Here is a 20,986-nt window from a genome sequence, read left to right as displayed (position 1 = left end):
CTTTCCATGAACTGTCTTTTTTTTTTATCTTTGGGAAATTGGATATTTAAAATACAGGCTTTTTCTGTCTCCCTATCTTTTTGAAGAAAAAAAAAAAAGAAAACAAAATAAACAAAACCCTTCTGCCATCATAATTCTGCCTCTTGGGCATAGGATCCAGCCTTTAATTACATGATCAGACACTGCTGTGTTCCTGGGACTCCTGCCTTGTTTGGTAAAGGGGTAGTTATTCAGTATTTCTTTTTATCCTCGTCAGTGAGCGTACGCCGCTGAGCCGTGGTTGCTGCAGAGCCTCCAAACCCTGCTCGGAATACAAAATCCTGCTGCTCTCTGTAGATTCCCTTCATGCACTTTTTTTAGCACACAGGCACCGGACAAACCCACGGGTGTATCTTGGGAGCGCTCGGATGAGGCTGGGTGCAAAGCTGGGCACGAGGAGGTGAGGCATGGGAAATTAAGGCTAAAATTGCCAAAGTTAGACTGACCTTGAGGTGTCTTTTTTAAAAGATTTGGCTTATTTTCCCCCCTGGTAAGTGGGAAAGTACTTAATTATTTCAAAGGAGCAGAGTTGTTTGAAACGTTGGGCTTGTGGCATACGTGCACTTGAGATCTTGTGGTCTCAGGTGGAGGGCCGGGAAAACTGTACGTGGAATTAGCAGTCACCTCTGAAGGTTTCATCTTACCTCCTTCATCCAGCATAGCACGAGAATGCAGGGCCAGCAAAGATAGCATCTAGTTCTCCAAGGCTTCACAAGTGGGAGACTTTCCTTTTTCTTCTTGTGTTCACAGCCTCATTAGCTACATATTTATTCAGCCAGAGAAGCGTGAGTCTTGCATGGAACAGCATTTTTTCTAGGCAAGTAGGATCTTTCCTCTGCCTGGTCCAAGAGTCCTGTGCACAGAGTCAATCTCTCTTTGTGTGGATGAAAATCAGTATGTGGTGTGTTGTGAAGCCCCTTTGTAAATCTGTGGCTTTGGGGAGCACTCTATTGCCTGGAATTCTTATATTCTGAGTGCTTAACCATGAGGCTTTACTAGTGTTTTTTAATAAATGGAGATAGTGAGAGAATTTGGGGAATGGCTCAAGGCAAGTTCATGCTTAAGGGGACAAAACCCAGTGATTTTGCATAAAGTAGGAGAGCTGTTTCACCATCGTGACCCGTGGCTTAGGTCTTGGGCAGAGTTTGGAGTTACCAGTCCACAGCCTGTCCACAGCTCCGGAGCTGACAGAGTAGCCGATAGCAACTGCTGACCTTGTCTTCTGTTCAGACCCTCTTCCCGAGGGGGCTTTTTGGATGACCACAGGCCGAGCTACACGCTGCCATCTCAGGGCATTGGGACTCAGCAATGAGGCTGGATTCAAGTAAGGCAGTGCTCCTATGTGACCACAGCCCTCTCCGCTCTGCTTTCCCAGCCTGTCTCACCTCATCTTTCCATTCCTGCTTTTGCGAGGGTGGATTCTACCTCCCTCTTCCTGTCCCAGTATCTCAGTGCTTCTGTTCAACATGTGTGCCTGAACTCCTGTTATCTTCTCCTCTTTGCTTTCATGCTGTGTCTCCTTCCCTGTTTGGCTCCAGCACCTTGATGGTTCATTGCTCACATTAAACTGCCTCTAAGGTAGGAAACGGGCTAACGCCAGCTCAAGCAGCCCTCTCTGCCATCGCCCGAGGAGCCTGAATGTGCCAAGGGGATGGAGAAGTCCTGCATGCAGAACGGGAGGTTTTAAACCTGACCGTCTCTCCTGGGTGTTGTCAGAAATGGCAGGGCTGTATTCCCCCCGTGCCGTGCTGCCAGAGCTCTCATATCCGTGCACGTCAAAGTGGAGCGTGGAAACTTGCCTGGGAACATTAATAGGTTATATATTTTAAATTCTCCAAGAGGATGCGGTTCTTGTTGCCCTTTTGTGTTATCTTGAAAGGTGACTTCAGATGGAGCGATCAAGAGTCAGTTCAGTGTGAATTAAATGGAGGGATATGCAAACAAGTTCCCTAACACAGTTTTACCTATAAAAGGGCAGAGTTTTAGAAATGAGAGGAAACTAATTAATGAGATCAGCTGCTCTGAAGAGCTCAGGAGGAGCTGTTGGATTTTTTCTTTTATGTTAAATGTATGAGAGCTATCTGAAGCTTGCATCCTCAACAGGAGGGGAGAATTTGTAAGAAAGGGTTGCCAACTGCAGTGAATGAATAGCTCAAGGAAGAGCATTAGGAGCCTATTGGAACCTGTGAGCCAAGGATGAAGCAGCTGACGGACAAAGAAACGTTTCAGAGCTTGTAGGGATGAGGTGAGACTTGCTGCAGGTCAAATTACTGGGCACCACAAAATGGATTAAGATACATAACAAACACTTGTTTGAGCAGGTAAAGAAAATGGATAGTGAGAGAAGAGGACCTACAAACCCAACCAGGACCTTCTGAGAAGGACTGTTGTACCGAGCCCAGAGGCAAATCCTGCAGCTGAAGTGAAACCACAGCCCAAAGGTGCCAAGAGGGCAGTGGCCAAATCTCCACCCAGCAAGCTGCCGGAGCCAGTGTGTATTTAGGAGACCAGCACTGAGGTTTATTACTGTATTTCTTCAAACTGGGGATGACTCCTGTGGTTGGGGAGCAGTGAGCTTGCAGAAGAGGGAAGCAGTGGTCCGGGCAACCAGGGCCATGGATGCACCAGCCTGTGCACTGGGTCAAGCAGGAAGCTGCATATATTTGAAGCACTGCATGTGAACAAGAAACGGGATAAAATGTAGCAAGGGTGCTCAAGTACATTGTTTCTGCCTGACCTGGTTATCTCTATTTGATGAGATAAAAATGGGATTTACTGCCTCAATCTGGACTTGAGCGAAGCATTTGAATTTCATATGGGGGAAATTGTTAAACTAGAGGAAATGGTGGCATTAAAAAAAGTGTGTAGCTAATGGGGAGGTAACGACAGGTTGTGTTGAAGGCAGGGCTGTCAAGTTAGAGCGAGGTCGGTGGAGGAATTTGTGGTTCTTCGTACTTGGATGACATTATCATTAATGTTATTGCCATGGAGATATCAAAACACGCTGGAAAAATTTGCTGAGGAGCAAAATTGGGAGCTATTGTCCACACAGGGGAAGATCCGCTAATGGGAGAAGAATTATATAACTGGACAGCTGAAATAGCGAGGGCTGAATGATATGATAGTATAAAACGAAGGGCAGACATTTAGATCCAGTGACGGGAACGAAGAATAAGACTTCATCTGAAATACTATGTGCAGTCTAGCCTTGTTCCAAAAAGATGAATTCATGCTGAAGTAGAGACAGATTTGCAATAGTAAGATCAGGGAATGGAGAAGCTGTTCTACAAGAGAAGCTGTCTTATTTAGACAAGTAAAATGAAGACTGGGGGAAAATGATCACTCTTTTATAAAAGAAATTGGAGAGAAGGCGTGGGATAAACACCTCAGAGGACTGAGAAGAGCTTTTTAAGCTGAAAGGTAGTGTTGGCATGTGAACAAATGGGTATATGCTGGCCATGAATAAATTTAAGCTGGAAATTAGAAGAATCAACAGGGGAATGAGACTGGGAAGGCCTTGCCAATCAGAGGAGAGGGAGCAAAAATGGAACTAGTTTTAGGACAGATCTTAATAATTTTATTAATGGGATTGTATAGTGTCATGTTTGTGGCGGCAGGGAACTTCACTGGTGGCCTTACAGGGTTTCTGCAGCCCTACATTTTGAATGCTTGGAAATGCAGTTTTTGCATCGAGCAGGTCAACCTGCACTTTTGAACTCCTTTTCCTTGTGAAGCCTCCTATTATTTATTTATTTTTAAACACATTTCAATGTCAACCTCAGTCCCTATCAAGGCTGGATCTCTTTGCTGACTGTGCTGGGGCATACTGGCATACTAAAGCATAAACTGGCATACTAAAGCTTTTCCAACCTGCAGTGATTGCATCTCACTTAAGAAATGTCTTTTATGGCCAAGTCATAGATGCGTTCATTCAGTAGGGTGCTCATCTAAATAACAAGATACTTGTTTTTCTTTCCGTTCTTTCAATGATAAGCGGAATAATCGGGAAGAGGAAAGCAGGTCTGAGAGTTCGTAGGAACCTCTCACAATTTCTTTGCTGTTTTTCTGCGTTGCAGATAGTTCTGGATTGCTGTGAAGGCAGCTCTCACAGGGAGGCCATGGAGAAGCTCCTTAAAAAGGTGGATGAAGAGAAAACCCTGAAAGCTGAAAGCTTGATCAAACTCCTTGCGGCTGTGAAAGGATCATTTCCTGGTCTCCACCTTCTGCTAGACAACTTGGTGGCAACAGCAGCTGCTTCTGATGCCAAAGGTACCTATATGCTAAACACTGGAGACTTGGGAGGCTCAGCTCAGAATTGGCAGGAGGTTTGGATGCTTGTCCAGACCTTTCGGAGATGATTTCTGATTTTCACTTCATCAATACTTTGGCCTCCTTAGGGAATTACTAGTAAGATGAGGAACTCCTTTTTATTCCTCTAGCCCCTTGTCTTGGAGTTGCCATTGATGTTGAGTGCTGGGAGGTTACAGAGGTGGCTCGGTGACTTTCATCTGCACTATTGCAAGTTTGGGTGGGCTTAAGCACACCTCTGAGCAACGTGGGTAGTGGCAGCTCTCACTGGCTCTGAAGTTGCTTAAAAAGTAAAATCTGGATTAACATACAGTGAAATGTAAATGAGCGTTTAATAGAAAGCAAAACTGTGCTCACGATGCTGATAATTTCCTCTGTAGCAAACATTCCCGACAGGCAGTTTGCTTTGTCATTCGTTAAGCACGACTGCTTTCTTGAAACATCAGGCTCCCAACATGCTTAATTATCTGGTGGTAATACCCATTCCAAGGAGGGGAGCGTTCCTTAATTACCCAGAATTGAATCTCCTTCAACTGAAGCCTGAGCAAACAGAAGCACAAATATTTCTTATTGTGGAAATGAAGAGGGTGGGATTGGAGCCCTGGGCCGTAGCGTGAGCAGAGAGGAGCGCATCTTGTGCTGCGGTGGAGGCTCTGCTGGGGTTGTGGGTGATGACCGAGAAGAGGACATTCATAACAACTGAAATGTGGGCAGGGAAATCGGAAACGTTCAAAGGGAGAGCTATATCCGCTTGTAAACTGTGCCCCTGCTTTGTGTGGGGCTCCTCCCAAGTTGTAGGCAAAGCCCTGCAGAGCTCAACTGCTTCATGGGGTCCCTTGGTTTCTCCTGGTGACTTGACCCGTGTGTCCCCACAAAGTGTTTGTCCAGGGAGTTTTCAGCATTTGCTCAATCTCCCTCTGATGAGTTCACTGCCTGCCGCTTACCTCCTTCACCAGGGACTTGATTTTCCTTGAACCAAGCTGAGTATTTAGCTGCTTTCTTCCTAAGCAGTGCTGTGCGAATAATTGATCTTTCTGTTTAGTGCTAAACTAAAACGATTCAAAGACCTAAGCACACAAAAACACACAGAGATGTCTTGGATGAACAAGAGTTTGGTATTTTGATTTCTTCTACAAAAGCAAAAAAAAATATAACCTCCCATCTTGTCCTCCAATTTTGTAACTCCAACCCTGGAAAAAAAGATATTTTGAGATGTATCTTTTTGGCAATCTGTAGATTTTCTTGTCAGCTAATTTGGATATAGCTGAAATCAAATATTTTTCTCGAGTGTATTTTCCCAGGTCTTTTCAACACTCCGAATAACATTTTGCTCCTGCTTAAATTAGTCACATTTCTCCTCGTCTTCTGATACTGTGGCTTCTAAAAAGGATTGTGATGTGGCTTTGGATTCATTCTTTCTCAGCTCCATGAGGGCGGACCCACCTTAGAATTAAATTCACGAGGAAGGAATGAGGTTCAAGTTGCATTTTTGTGTTTGTGTGAGGGGAAGAAGAAGGCGCAAGTGCCACCTTGTAATCAGAAGTCTGGTTTGTGTTCCCTTAAGGTTGTCACCAAAGACAGCTCGCCCCTCTACGTTCTTGATCATCTTGGACCATCTGGGTGTGTGTCGCATGTTAGTGCATTTGATAATTATACACTTCTGAGGCAGAGCATGTTGCAGAGCTCCTTTGTAGCAGAGCCTGTCCAAGACTACCATTTTGACCACTGTCTCCTCATGAAGCTACAATTCATAGTCAATAACAGGATTTCTTTGCTCCCAGGACATAAAAGAACCCGAAGAACATCTCAAGGTGCTATCTTCACAGATGAGACTTGCTGTCCTCGGCTAAGATGCTCTCTTTTTGGGCTTACACTAAGATTTCTGCAAATACTTTGTTTCAATGAAATGGGGTATTTTCTGTTGTCTTTACTTGGTTAGAATAAGTTTTGAGTAAGTGACAGCCCTTGGCTTAAGGAGTCTCAACTGCCCGTGGCACCGTTCGGACTCTGTCACGGAGCCGACCTAGGGCAATCCCCACTGCTTCCTTCTCCAGGCCCTGCCAGCAAAGTGTCTTGCCCGATTGCCTGTTCCCAGCACGACGTTAGTGGGACCTCCCAGCCTTGGCCAGCAGCCTCTTTGCAGTCCCTTCCTCTGAGGAGACTCTTCACTCGCCTCCATCTGCCGTAGTTTAGTGATGCAGGCCAGTGCCGACAGGGACTGGAAAGAACTTGCAGTGCCCATCCTGGGCTTGGATGTGAAGCCAGGTGTCCTGAGGGCAAGGCCATTTGAGTGGCCACATGAGAAGTGGCTGTCACGGTGTTACCAGTTGTCCCTTGGCTCTGAGCAGCAGGAACCTTTGGGGAAGATAGCGCATGCTGAATTCTGACTTCCATTTGTTGACGTTAAGGCCAGTGGAACCCAGAGGATTATGGAGCCAAACTTTTGAGACGATATCAAGGAAACTTTGCGGAGCTTCTCACGGATACCCCGGTGCTGCTGCAAGGGATCTCTGCTGCACAGAACCTAGCTCCTGGTGAGAGAGAGGTAAGCAATTTTGTGTGTGTTTAAAATACTGAGCTTTTATCTCTGATCGGTGAGCACGATGTCCTAGGGACTTGATTTACTAGCTATTGTGGCAGTGTTTGGGGACTGTTCTCTCCTGCAGGACTTAGGTTAATGATTTTTTTAACATCTTGCAGCAGGAGGAAAGCAAAATAAAATAACATATGTGAAGCTGAAAATCAGCAAGTAATCCTGACTGATTTCAGGATGGCAAGAGAGGTTTTCACTTGCTGGAGTGAACCGAAGAGGTGGCCAATGTGTTTCTGTGAAGAGCTGGACCTTGACATTGTCATCCCTTAAATTGTCTTGAGGCAGGTCTTCAGTAGGGCCAGGATCTAGGAGAGGTTGGATGTGGGGTGAGCCTTGGCTGGTGTGCGCCTGTACATATGGACAGAGATCCCTCATTAGTGCCTTGCTGCTGGTCTTTTGAAGGTAATGGAACAGATCGTGAAGCGCGAGACTGGCTCAGGTGGCTTCGTCTCGCTGGTGTCCGCGGCGCTTGATGAACAGTCTCTGTCAGCGTCTGCTGTTTGGCAGCTCCTCCTGGCTATGCGAGAGGCCGAATTTCCCCTGAACGTGCTCATGCAGGAGATCCAGAAGGAACCGGGCGCAGATTTCTTCTTCCAAGCAGGTACCAATCTCTGTCTCTAGGCCAGACTATGTTTATCCTTGCGGATCCCCCTTTCTGAGCCCTCTCCTGTCTGCCGGTGCCATCAAAAGGGGGGTTGCTCACATTCCTGCCTCTCTTGAGCTGAAGATCTCTTAGATCTTTTCTCGTTCCCTTCTTTGGCTGCTGGAAATACTTTCCCCACAGGCTCTACCTGGCACTCTCTTTCATGCCTCTTTTTAATTTGTTTTTATTTTTATTTTTTTTTCCTTCTCTGCAGCTTATATCAAAACCTGCATCCCCTGTGAGATGAGCAGTTGATCAGGCACCTTCATCCACAAACGTGGCTGCTTTTCTTAAGAGCTCTTCTTGCAACCCTGTATTTTACAGAGGTGCCTAGGGTTTTACAATGAGCAAATCTTCTGAGAGGTGGGAGGACACCTGGCTGCTCCTTAACTTTTTTTTTCTCTATAGCTGCCATCCTGTTTTTTTCTGTGCTAAATTCCAGCTCGACCCAAGACCCATCAGACTAAAAATGTGGCTTAAATGAGAGGTCTATTTGCACAGCTTTTATCCTGCCCTCTTCAGAGCCTTGATGTGTGACTGTGGGTTTCCCTGCCAGCTTTGAATGTCCTGTAATCCACGTCTTCCTGTTTTGAAACCCAAACCATCCTTTTCCATCCCCTAATTGTAGAAATTGCAACACAGCAAGAGGGACACTTGCATTAATTGACACTAGAGTAAAAGGGATGGAGACTGCAGCATCCTGTTATATACACGTGCTAACCCTGTTGGGTCTACCACGTGCTGGGATGCAAGGCTGTGTTTTTAAAACCCTTTTGTTCTTTTCCTTTGTTAGTGGCCAGCAGTGAAAGCACAGCCATCGAGATCATCCTGCGGCACAGCAAGCTGATCTCAGAAGCCATCAAGCAGCGTGCAGACCTGGAAGATTTGGCTCCAGGGGAAGCAGGACTTGCAGAGGCAGTGAAAGAGGTAGGAGGGGATGATGCAGCTGCGCTTGGGTCTGGTGTGGCTCAGGGTGGACAAACCAGCATATTCCAGGGCTCTGGAGTCTTGACAGGGAGTCCTTTTTTACCTTAGAGTCAATTGCCTGAAGACTTTATCCAACACAAGAAGGAGGTATTCCTAGAAAACGCAGTGAGCGTGTCACTGCTGTAGGAGCCTGTGCTGTGACGTTGCAGTCTGCAGTAGCATTTGCTCTTTGACATTGGGACATATTGGCTACTAATTGTCTTCCACCAAACAGTTGCTCGTTCCTACTGTGGTCAGCTGCTCTTGCAAATGAGTGTACGCAGAGTTTTCACCCTGGATTTCTTTGCAGTGACTGGAGGATTGGATTTGGAGGGGAGAGAAGAGCCTGAAGGGAGTTGTGCATGAAGGACAGGTTTACAAGTTAGCTAGATGATGTTTGCTGCAGGGTGTTGAGAAAACTCTCTTTCCATGGAGAGTTGGTTGTAGGTGAGTCAAAACCGATACAGAAATTTCAAGAGGTTCATTTATTGCGACTTTTAAAGTCCTGAAATACTCTCAGTTCATGCAGTTATAAACTACCACATATATGAATAGAAGGGCATGCATGTATGTAGAATGTAGGTTCTTTTCTGGTTTCTCGAAGCAAGTTGCCAGCAGTAGAGGAAGCACCATCACCCCCAAACCTTCCTTACCCTTCAGAGCACAAGTTCTCCATCATGTGGCCCTTCCTTCTTTTTACTTTTCTAGCTGCTGAGTATTTCTGCTCAAAAAGAGAACTCGGAGGCCTCCTTGAGAGCGGCTCTGAGCACAGTGCAAGAGAAGTCTGTCCCAGCCATCAAGATCTGTCAGCTGCTATGCAGTGTTCACGAGTCCTTCCCGGAGCTACAGCCAGTGATGCAGGAGCTGGGACATGTGGGTAAGAAATGCACAGGTTTTGAGTCTTGCATAAGCTTTTAAATTTATTTATGGGCAATTTGAGCTGCAGAGGGTCTTGGTGTCCTGGATGTCTGTGATAATATCAAAGAATTGCTTCACTGTTTCTGGATGTCTGGTGTGTGGCTTGTACTTATTACAGGATTCACAAGGGTGGTCTCTGGGTCCCAGCGTCGGATGCTTTCTCCTCCTGCTGTAATGCACCAGTTAAAAGGGTTTTTTTGTGTGTGTTTTTTCTATGTTACAAAGGTCATGGAGACCAAGAATGGCCACATTCTGGTATTCTTTAACTATTTTCCTAATTCTCCAGCCCAGGTTTTACTCTGGAGATATTTTAACAGCTTAGTCGCATAATTTGCATGCATGTTGGCTTATTTTTTTCAGCTTAGTCACATAATTTGTATGCCTTTTGGCTTACTTATTTCAGAATTTAGATACTTATCATGTAGGATTTCTTCATCTCCTCCTGTTTATGTACTTTGGGATCTGCATCAATTTATACTTGTATATCGTAATTTGTTGGCCATGTGGAAGTGCATGGGGATCCATCACAGGCTGAGCACACTTCTTGTGGGGAAAGGTGACCATCCTGTAAAGCAGTGACGATGCTGCTTGAAGTCCCAGGCTGTCTTTGAGTTAATTTTCTCACTGTGCCTTAATTTGGCCCTGCTATATCTATACTTTGCAGGGCAAATGGTGCCCAGGGAGGGTCCCACAGCGGTGGGGGAACGTTACATATGATACCTGTTTGGCAAAGGTTTGAGTGAGATGAATGCAGGTAGCAATTTGGTGAATCCTGGAAACAAATGCAGCGCGAGATGTATCACCATGGGCAAGACGCCGCCCTGAGCGGTGGGATGCTTTCCAGCTGAGCTAAATTGAAGCTCTGCATTTGTCATTCGGAGGAAGGATGCTTAGCAGAATCAGGTACTTTAATGAAAAAGATAAGAGAGCCAGGAAACTAATGGAGGGTGTTAAAATTTTTAAATCATTTCTTAAAAGGATATCTGCATACATTTGCCCATATACATTCTCATCCGGTTTCCCATTGCGTCCAGTTACAGGTTCTTCTGATTCCACTGGTGTGGTTGTGGTCTTGTTTTTTTCAGCCAAGAACACGTTCTTGTTCAGCTCAGTCTCTCCCTACTTGCTGATGGTGCCAGAGCTGCTTATCTTGTATGAGGAAAGACTGAGCGAGCTGGGCCCGTTTGGCCTGGGGAAGAGAAGGCTGAGGGTGGATCTCAACATGCATAAATGCCTGAGGGGAGAATGTAAAGAGAATGGGGCCAAACACTTCTTGGTGGTGGCCGGTGACAGGACAAGGGGTAATGGGTATAAATTAAAACCCAGGCAGCTCCATCTCCATGTGAGGAGGAACTTCTTCACTGTGAGGGAGACAGAGCCCTGGCACAGGCTGCCCAGGGAGGCTGGGGAGTCTCCTTCTCTGGAGGTCTTCAAAACCTGCCTGGATGCCACCCTATGCCCTGTGCTCTAGATGTCCCTGCTGGAACAGGGGGTTGGACTAGATGATCTCTAGAGGTCCCTGCCAACCATTCTGTGTGTTTTGTTCAAAAAATCTGGGCCTGGACCACAATCAGGTTTTATGAACAAACATGAGCCCTCTGGTTTTGCTGCTTACTGTCATTTCATGTCATTCAGTTGACAAGCTAAGGAAATATTCCCTGTGTCCTTAGAAGGTGGCAGGGAGAGAAGAAGGGATCAGTTATCCAGAACACTGCATGTGCAGAAGAAACTAAGGATTGGGCTTGTTATTCTATCCTGTAGAGCTCTGAGGGAAGCACATGCTCTGCTCATCTTCCTTTAACTTCTCTGTATTTTATATGACCTTAATAATCTCCCTGAGAGATGTGCTTATTCTCTAGAGCCCATATTCACACCCAATTTGGATCCAGATCCCTGCTTCTAACTGGAGAAGAGGTACCAAGCATCCAAATGTCTCCTTTGGCTGGATTTGACCCTATAGAGGATATTTGGACAGGTGATTTCTTGCTTTCCATCATTCCTTTCCTGTCCCTCGATGAACCTGCAGCTACCTGCAATTCTTCCCTTGACCCTGTCTGAGCATGAGATGTGCCAGGGCTCCTAACGCAGGACGGCTGGTGCCACGGGGACCCTGGGGCAAGTAGGGCAGCAGAAATTCTATGTGCTCATGAATGTGTTGCACACCTTAATTCTTGGACACCTTGCAAGGCTTCCCAGCGAGGGACCCGGGGAGCTGGCTAAATTGCTCTGGCAGATGCCTGCTTGTCTGGCACCAGTATCAAAGAGAGGCTGCTCTTACTAAGCCTCTTTGCAGGGTTTCCAGCCAAAAAGGTGTTGAGACAAAATCAGGGAGAAAAACATCAAAACCACAAGTGCTGGAAAAACTGTATTTTACCTGGCCAAAGCATATATTTTGTATGAAGTGCCCAGAGGAGGGTTGCCAGGGATCAACCATTTTTGGTATCCTACAGATCTTTAAACTGAGCTTCTGTGTCTTGATTTCCAGGTGAGCGTCAGCTCTGAAATCACTGCTTACCAGCCCTGAGTGTTGCAGGGTTACTGCCTGGATCAGCAGTTGTGCGGCTCTTGCTGTGAAATACCAATGATAACTGCAGGCCTCTAATTTAAGGAATGTGAGGTTCCCATTTAAACAGATGAGCCTTGTGTTTCTGAAGGATATATGTGCAACGTGGAGGGTTACAGTATTTGTGTTTCCAGTGCTTCACATCTCTGCAACAGCTAAAATAAATAAAATTATCCAACACCTGATGTAGGTGACCTGAATCACCTGAGCACCAGAGCCCTTCATTTAGGAAGTTCTCTGCATCTCCCCCATCCATGGCCAGCATCATTGAAGTGGCGTTTTTGTTTCTTTGGTGGGCAATACAAAATCAAGTTGATTGGCTCTCCCTCGTGTCACTTCTGCAGTTGGAGCACTTTGATTTTGCCAGCAAACAATGTGTGTGATGCTGAGGTTTGGCAATTTCCACCATTTCCACAGTCTCCTCACTACCCAGGTGCTTTCAAATTCTCTGTGAGGTCCGAGCACATGCATCATATCTAGTTAGCTTTGTGAGTCCCTGAAGTCATTAAATTGAAGAACCTGCAAGCAAAACACCATCCTCCCTGTGAAGGTGTTCCGTAAAAGTTGCCACACAGGTCAGCAACCATTTGACCTTCAACCCAAGGTAGACACAAGGGGATAGCTGGAATTTTCTTCCAGCTTGGAAGCTAAAAACAGTGCAAGACAAGATGGGCATTCAGTTTTTCATGATGGAGCCATAAAAATGGAGTAGACTGGTGGAGTTCTGGTGTCTACCCTATTTTGAAGTTGAGAATAGGGCAGTCACCAGGATTATGGACTTGGCTGACAGAGGAGAAAAAGCTTGGTAATATGCCCCATAATTAACAGCAATTTTTTTCCAGCACCAGATATCTTTGCTGCTAGAGACCACAGAAAGTGAAGCAGCGCCAGAGTCTCAGGATGCTCCTGTTTATGGGGTCCTCTATCTGATGCATTTCTGGTGCATTCTCGCCCTTGGGCTCCACGTGTGCTCAGTTAGGCTCAGCCAGGGGCACAACCAAGGCAGTTCTGCTTCTGCCAGACTACGTTCTTGTCTCAAACTTCATGTGCCCTGTCCTAGGGGTAAGAGCACGAGGGCTCTCCTTTCCACTTCAATGTCACTTAGATTCCACCCGTGTGAGGTCTTCTGGGCATTTCCTTTTCCGGTTTCCTCTGTGTTCCTTTCTTCATCCACACTCATCCTGCTGAGCAAGATGAGTCTCTTTTGAAGTTCAGCATTTCTAGGAGATGCTTCTTCTCTAGATCAGAAGGACTTGCCCTGTTGCTTTTTGGATGCAGAGGTGAAAGATGTGAACTGCCTTCTTGACAGATGGTAAATGGGGAAAGTAGTTTTCATTAGTTTATTTTGTCTCTCTTGACATATTTTGCAGCCACCGCTGGATATCATAATGCTTCAGAGTCAGCAGTCTGTTAAAAACACATCAACTGATTTCTAGTTGTTTGGAAATTCAGGGCAATATCCCTCGGCAGGAGGGAGAGCGCTTTACTGAGCCCTTCCCAGAGCCAAGAAGGGAGAAATGAAGTTTTGCAGGCGCAGGCTGAATTTTCCTGGGCCTTGGCAAAATGAGAAGTCTGCACCGATTTCCATGGCCACACAATCGCGTGGTTTTCATTAGAGCAAAGAAGCTGAATATGTCTGCTTGTATTTGGATTTTATCTATACGTGCATTCCCAGCGGGTCTCTTCTGTAGACCGAGCTCTTAGGTGAATTTCCCAACTTGTGGGTTTTGAGACAACTGCGTTACGGGGCCACAGCAAAGCATTAGACTTTGTAGGAAGGGAATGTAATGAGCAACTTAAAATACCTCGGGGCCCTACACAGAAGACGAGGAGTAGCAAGATTATGTGTTCTCTTTGAAAGAGTTTGCGTTTGAAAAGAGATTTCTTGTAATTAATGGATGGATATCCACGCTCAATGGCAGACTTAGTGAGACTGTCATAGCTGGGGCCCAGATCTTCAAACATTTTAAGTGTGGTCGTAGGCTCGTGTGTGTGAGCAGGAGGCAGACACTTGAAAGGGTCAGTTGTTCCCTTCATTGCTTAGGTGAGGAACAAGTTCTCGTTGCCTACGTGAGTTCTTTGTAAAATCAGGCCCTGGCTCCGGCCGTATAATCCATCCCTCGATGCGTGTGAGCGCTTGTGATTGGGAAAAATCAAGGCTTACTTTTTCCAGTGCCCTGTCCCAGGTGTTGCTGTGGCCATTTCTGCACGGTGAGAGCAACGTGCCACCATCCTGATGGGACTGCGTGCCCAGTGTGTGTCCGTCCTCACGATGCCGGTAGTGCAGGGGAAGGCTCCCTGTCGGAGCACTCGGGAGACAGGAGACCGGAGGTGCTGGTGACCACCATTCTTGATGGGCACTGAAAAAGGAGGTTCTTTCTATGCAGGACTCCTGACTGAGGGAAGCGGGGAGAAACCTGGGATCAGGAAGTGGAAGGTGAACAGTGAATCCCAGGTGGAAGCTCTGGACAAAGAGGAGGACAAGGTGGGAGGTGCCGTGGCCAAGGAAGCAAAGCAACCTCAGGAGAAAGCTTCTTCCAAGAAGAGTTTTGTCTGCAAAGCCTGTGACAAGAGCTTCCACTTCTACTGCCGCCTAAAGGTGCACATGAAGCGTTGTCGGGTGGCCAGAGGAAAGCAAATCCAGTGTAAGGAGTGCAGCGAGGTCAAAACAACAAAGAAGGAGCTCGAGAAGCATCAGCTGGAGGTCCACGGGGCTGTGGTGCCAGCCAAGAAGAAGAAGCGGCTCCCGGTGACGTGTGACATCTGTGGCCGGGAGTTTGCTCATGCCTCAGGTAGGGTCGGTGACGGGGTGGCAGTGGGGATTGTTTGCACTAGGGCACGAGGTGGGGACAGCCAGGACGGGATGGCAGCGTGGCAGTCTGAAATCCTGCCCTTCTCCCCACTGCTCTCAGTGCTGTGTGTGGGAGAAGCTCATCTCATTTCTCCTGCCCCACTGCATGCAACTGCTTCCTGATTAGTTCTTCCTTAATTGGTTTTCCACATGGTTCATCAAGGAAAAGTGGGGCTACTGGCAAATGTAAAAGGCTCCAAAAATAATCATGCTGTTCAGCTCTTCGGCTGATTTAGCAGTACCAGTGATGGGAGTCTGGAACTGCTGTCCCTTCTCTGCCTGGCACACACTGTCCTAGTGCAGCGCTGCCCAAGGGGGCCTTCCCTGCAGGGCCAAATCTGTCCCCTCTCAACAGGGGTCCAGGACCGAGTCCCTGTGCAGGGCACTAATGTCACATGCGTGTCCTGCCTCCTCCAGGAATGCAGTACCACAAGCTGACGGAGCACTTCGATGAGAAGCCGTTCTCCTGCGACGAGTGCGGGGCCAAGTTTGCAGCCAACTCCACGCTGAAGAACCACCTGCGGCTCCACACCGGGGACCGTCCCTTCATGTGCAAGCACTGCCTCATGACCTTCATGCAAGCCTCGGCCCTTGCCTACCACACCAAGAAGAAGCACTCGGAGGGTGAGCCTGTCCCTGGGGGCAGTGGAGCCTGCTACAGGGCAGGGCTTGCTCCATCCTTCCCTTCCTACCCTGCTTTTTCACCTCTCTCTGACAGCTGATTGTTTTGTCAGCCTCTGTCCTTTGTGGGAGCCCTTGGCAGCAGTCTGCTCACGGATCCTCTTCACCTGTGTGTGTTTTGGCTGCTGTCCCAGCCCGTTCCCTGCTCTGCTGCTTCCCTGTCTCACCTTTCCAGGTTCTCCTGTTAGCTACTCTGCAAGCATTTTGCTCCGAGTAGACCTGCCCTTTTCTGCCTCTTGCCTAGCTCCACTGTCCCCTCACCTATGAACCCTGCTCTGCCAACCAAGTGCTGCTCCATGCTTGTCAACCTGCCTCCTCCTCTCCTTTCCTTGGGGCAACTCTTCTCCCTGCCTGGTCCTTTGCCTCCCTTGGGTCTACTAAGCAGTTTTCACACCAGCCAGCTCTTCTCCCTCCCAAGTGCACCAGCGAGTCTGCCTCCTGCTTCCTTAGGAGAAATGCCAAGTGCTTGTGCATGTGGCAGCGACCTGCAGCTTCTCCTGCATTGCCCTATTGCTCTCTGACCTTCTCCATCTCCATGTTGTGTCTTCACTGTCAGCCCTGTCCCATCCGAATGCCCCTTGCACACTTGATGCTTATTCTGCCCTAACCTGCCAAAATTAATCTTGATTTAAAGATTGGGAACAATTAAGGGTTTTTTTTTATGCCTTTTTTCTTGTGTTTTGAAACCAGTTGCCAGAAATTCAGGATATTTTGCAAAATATGAAATATATGATTGAATTACATGTAGCTTTCCTTGGCCATGCTTCTCATGGTGTCTCTGCCACCTGCTCTGTTTGCAGCCAAGGCTTAGGCTGGTTTCCTCTGGCTCCCAGGAACAGAGGATGCATTGCTATATTTGCCATAAATACAAGAAAGCATTAGGGCATTGCACAGGTGAGAAGGAAAGCTTGTTTTGTCCAGTATTACCTCTGTGTATTTGCTCTCTGTAGCACACTCTGTGCTAGCAAGGCGTTCTCCATCGCCTCTAGGTCCATGCCAACATACGATGTAGCTACCCCAGGAAAGCCTCTGCAGCTTGCACGCTCTGGCCCTTTTGTTTCTGTTTTTCTCCCACACGGTGGCCAGCGGTGGCTCTCACGTGGCTCTCGTGCAGGGAAGATGTACGCCTGCCAGTACTGCGACGCCGTCTTCGCCCAGTCCATCGAGCTGTCGCGCCACGTCCGCACGCACACGGGGGACAAGCCCTACGTCTGCAGGGAGTGCGGGAAGGGCTTTCGCCAGGCCAACGGGCTCTCCGTCCACCTCCGAACCTTCCACAGTGAGTGGGACCTGCTCTCTGCTAAGGTGTTGCGTGGTGGCATCTCTTCCTTTCCTCCCCCTGAAATGAGACCGCTTCGCAGGTTGATCCTGGGGGAGGGATTGTCCGTAAGATACAGAGATCCCAGGTGAAGTGTGGGAATCCCCCACTAAAAGCTGTAGGCAAGCAGGAATAGGAATAGCTCTATGCAAATGGAAACTTTAGCGCTGACTTCTGCTTGAAAAGTTGCTTCTGCTTGAAAAGCTCCCCTTTATTTCCTCCCACTGTGAAGTGACCTCTTAACTCTTTTTCCTTTTCCATTTCTTTATCCCCTGCTTTGATTGTGTCTCTCGGGGGCAGATATCGAAGATCCCTATGACTGCAAGAAGTGTCGGATGAGCTTTGGCACCCTGCAGGAGCACCGCAAGCACATCCTGGAGGCCCATTCCCGGGAGTACCACCCCTGCCCGAGCTGCGCGAAGGTCTTCAGCGCCCCGTCTCTCCTGGAGCGCCACATGGTGACCCACGTCGGAGGAAAGCCCTTCAGCTGTGACATCTGTGACAAAGCTTACCAGGTGAGCGTGGCAGCGTGGTCTTTTGTGTTCGACAGAGGGAAATTGTTCAGAGGAGGCCCCTGAGGTCTGGGGTCCGCAGGGAAAAGGCTCCTGTACTGGGAGAAATGGACCCTGATTGCCAAGGGTTATGTTACCTGCCCTTCAGGATCCACAGGGCTGTCTCATACAAGTTTCTAGCTGCCAAGATCTACGGAAATAAAAATGTTCGCGTTGCAAATGACACTCTTCAGCAGGAGGGCTTGGGAATAAATTCCCCATGGGAACAGAAATTAAGGCCGAAAGGGGACCAGCGGTGAGTGAGATAAGGATGAGGGACTTAGCAGTGCTGAACTCTTCAGGGATAATGGAATAAATTTCTTCTGCAGGCTGCATCTAAAGTGCTGGGTTTCTGATACAAATGAGTTTTATGTTTCTGTAAGTGAGGTGTTGGCTCTTGTCCTGTGGGAAGATGAGCTGGTCTGGCTGGAGTTGACTGGTGTCTCATATCTACTGAGCACAGCCCCACCATTCCCACTGCTTTCCATGCAGAGCTTCTTGCTGTCATAATGCCTCTGGAATAGCTTTGGATTCTAACCTTGCTTTGATCCTTATCATTACAGCAGCTGTCAGGGTTATGGTATCACAACCGGACCCACCATCCTGATGTCTTTGCAGCTCAGAATCACCGCTCCTCCAAGTTCTCCTCCCTGCAATGCAGCTCCTGTGACAAAACCTTTTCTAGCACTGCTGCGCACCGAAAGCATGTCAAGGAGGAGCATGCAGGTAACAGCATATTGATTAACAACGAAAACATGTGACAAGTACTGAAAGAGATGTAGTGATGCCTCTGACAGGACTCTGCTCTGTAACCTGTTATGAATACCTCGTGTCTTTGTCACACAGTCTCCTTTGGCTCATCTCTTTTCAGTGTCTTGTAGCTGATCCTTTGTGGCTTCTCTTTTTGCTCACCTCCAAAGGTGCTCTCAGTGTCTGAGCAGATGTAGTGGTGCTGCATTACTGACAGAGGTGATCCAGAAGTACTGTCCCTTGTCAAAGGCCTCGGGTGTTCACCTTTCTGTGGTCTTGTCCGCAGATGTGAAGTTCCACGAGTGTGAGACATGCAAGGAGGTCTTCCCCACACTGGCTCTCCTGCAGGTCCACATGAAGTGCAAGCACTCAGGTCCGTTCATTTACTGTTACTTGTTTTGTGTGATGGCCTAGGAGAATCCAGCTACTCAGTACAGAGCAATGTGACTGTTCCTATCACTGGGTGGACATCCAAGCTGAAAGCAGCGTAGCAAAGGTGGCTGCAGCAAGGAGGAGACATCAACCCAGAGGGACTAGGACCCTCTTGCTAGGAAGACAAGAGAAGGCAGCCAAGATGGAGAGTGAGGAGGGAGAAGACAGACCACTGTGTCCTAGACACCATGGGATGGGTCATGGGTAGGCAATGCCTCAAGTAGAAGCCAGGCTGGCAAGGAGTGATGATGGAGGGAGTGAGGGAACAGGGAAAAAGCGTCTGCAAGAAAGGTCAGCTTTAGCTCTGCTCAGATACACACACCTGGTTGCTGAACACCTGAGCTGGAAGGACCGAGAGCTCAAATGGGTCTGAACAGCCATGAACAGTCTAATGTGTTTGACAGAATGGCCTAGCAGGGAGATCATCACACGTCTGGCCTGAGCCTTTGTGTGCACGTTCTGGCCATTTTCAGTTTCTGCTTCTTTCTTACCTGCTCTCAGCCCTCCTGGGCTGCCACGGCTCTTTCCTAGCCCTGGCCATTTGTGCCCCATGCTCAGAACAGCGTTGTCTGCCCCAGACTCCCAGCCTTTTTGCTGCTTCTGCTGCTCAGCCTCCTTTCACTTCACAGGGGCCCTGCAACACCACGCCACCGCGGAGCACTCCGGGCAGATGGAGAGCACCCTCAGCTGCGGGATCTGCGGGGAGCTCTTCACCTCTCAGGGCGAGCTGGAGGGTCACTACAGCGCTGAGCATCCCAACGTTGTTTTCACAGAAGCCCAAGCCACCACAGCCCAGATTGTGCAGGTAAAGACTGCTCCAGCTGGCACTGCTCACACAGATGGGCTGCAGCCTCTGGGCTGCTCAGAGAGGGTCCTGGCACTTGAGTTTTCATCCATTCTCCCATGTCCAACCCTGCTGTTCTTCCCCAGGTGCACCCTGTAGCTCTTACTACTGCATTGTTTGCCTGACGTTTCCCCTTAGGGCCCCTTGAGCCTGGAATGCTGTGGGATGTGTGTGCTGTCTGTGCTAGGAAGATTGGCTTGCAGGAAGGGAAGCAGCTCCATGCAAATGCTGTAGCGCTCAGACCCCAGTGACATCTTTCATGAGATGATAACTGTTTTGTCAGAGGCCAAAAGCTAGGCCCGAAGCCCCAGAATTTCTCTTTAATTTCTCAGTCATCAGGGGAGAATAGCTTTTTGGATAAGCCAGGACTCCCTGGGTTGGCATTTCACCAGTGTGTAATCATAGAGTCTTTATTGCCTACGACTGCTTATGGAGCTAAATTATAGCAATTTTGTGGAGAGAAATATTTAAATTGCTCTCCTGTCTTCTCTTTTGCATCATCGAAGCGTGTGTGTGTGTGGCTTGGAGTTTCCCCTAGGTTCAGGCCTGTTGTAGTTGCCGGCCTCCAACGTGAAGCTGAATGTTAATACTGGGGCTTGGGCAAGGAAAGATGTGGAGAGCAAAGTGCTTGCAGGGAAAGCAATGCTGCAGACCTCTTCCTGATTCTTAGGTTGTCTTCCACGCAGGTGATTCAGACATCAGAGCAAGGCACAGCGGAGCACATCATCTCCTTCGACGAGACCCAGTTTGCCGGCTCCCAAGTCTTTGTGACGTTGCCCGATTCACAAATGAGCCAAGCTGGCTCGGAGTTGGTGGCGGTGACTATGGAAGATTTGTTTGATGACAAGGTTACTCTCATTTGTGAAGAAACCAAATGAGAGTGAAGAGCAAGTACTCACGCGTGGCCTCAGGAGTTCGCTGGGTTAGTACAAAATCCATACGTGGCTGTGCTGCTTCGGCAGTGAGACTCAGGGTTTCCTTGGAAAAGCAATCCCAAGATGTGCAACACTGACAAAAAGAAATGACATGCAGCAAACGTTATGGCCGAGGACAGGAGAGGTTTGCAGATGTTCACGTGGGCCTGGAAAACTCTTCCTTCCCCTGCAGTCAGCCGCTGCTGGCTCTGGTGAGCTAGACCACTCGGCCTTCCTAGCTCAGGAAAAATAAAAAACAGGAGGAAAAAACCCAGAAGATGGAGTGTGTGTAGTGTGCCTCAACGCTACCACGAGCAGAGTGGAAGGGGAGGAAACTAGTGCAACCTGGGACAAAGTTGGGGTGATATGGGACGGGCAGCTGAAATAGCCTTAGAAAGCAAATTAAAAAGTTGTCTCAAGGATTTGGGGGTGGCAGTGAAGACTGTTATGGCTGAATCGGCAGTGTTCTTGCAGATATCTGCTGCTCTGCAGCTTGTGCCAGGGTTGCTTTGCTTCTCCTGTCGCTCTCCCTTGTACTCGGTTGTTGACCCAGGTAGAAAAGTTTTCCTGAGCAGGGCCATATTTGTACCTCTACTCAAGCAGAGACTTCTTGGA

The 20,986-nt window shown here is 48.1% G+C and overlaps 1 protein-coding gene across 1 annotated transcript in view; it reads left to right on the top strand.

The window, feature by feature from the left end:
- Positions 1-20,641, top strand: part of ZBTB40 (zinc finger and BTB domain containing 40) — a 35,759-nt gene extending 15,118 nt beyond the window's left edge. The window contains exons 6-18 of the mRNA XM_026051136.1: positions 4,116-4,308; positions 6,756-6,892; positions 7,343-7,541; positions 8,377-8,510; positions 9,258-9,426; positions 14,418-14,822; positions 15,299-15,505; positions 16,677-16,841; positions 17,181-17,395; positions 17,995-18,157; positions 18,468-18,554; positions 19,243-19,418; positions 20,144-20,641. Coding sequence (XP_025906921.1) covers positions 4,116-4,308; positions 6,756-6,892; positions 7,343-7,541; positions 8,377-8,510; positions 9,258-9,426; positions 14,418-14,822; positions 15,299-15,505; positions 16,677-16,841; positions 17,181-17,395; positions 17,995-18,157; positions 18,468-18,554; positions 19,243-19,418; positions 20,144-20,335 — 2,442 coding nt within the window. The 3' untranslated portion in view covers positions 20,336-20,641. The remainder of the gene's footprint in view (positions 1-4,115; positions 4,309-6,755; positions 6,893-7,342; positions 7,542-8,376; positions 8,511-9,257; positions 9,427-14,417; positions 14,823-15,298; positions 15,506-16,676; positions 16,842-17,180; positions 17,396-17,994; positions 18,158-18,467; positions 18,555-19,242; positions 19,419-20,143) is intronic.
- Positions 20,642-20,986: the final 345 nt, after the last annotated feature.

The sequence above is a fragment of the Nothoprocta perdicaria genome, unplaced genomic scaffold, assembly GCF_003342845.1.
Source record: "Nothoprocta perdicaria isolate Ctin4 unplaced genomic scaffold, notPer1 scaffold_72, whole genome shotgun sequence".
Taxonomy (NCBI): Eukaryota; Metazoa; Chordata; class Aves; order Tinamiformes; family Tinamidae; genus Nothoprocta; species Nothoprocta perdicaria.
This window is presented reverse-complemented; position numbering and strand designations above follow the sequence as displayed.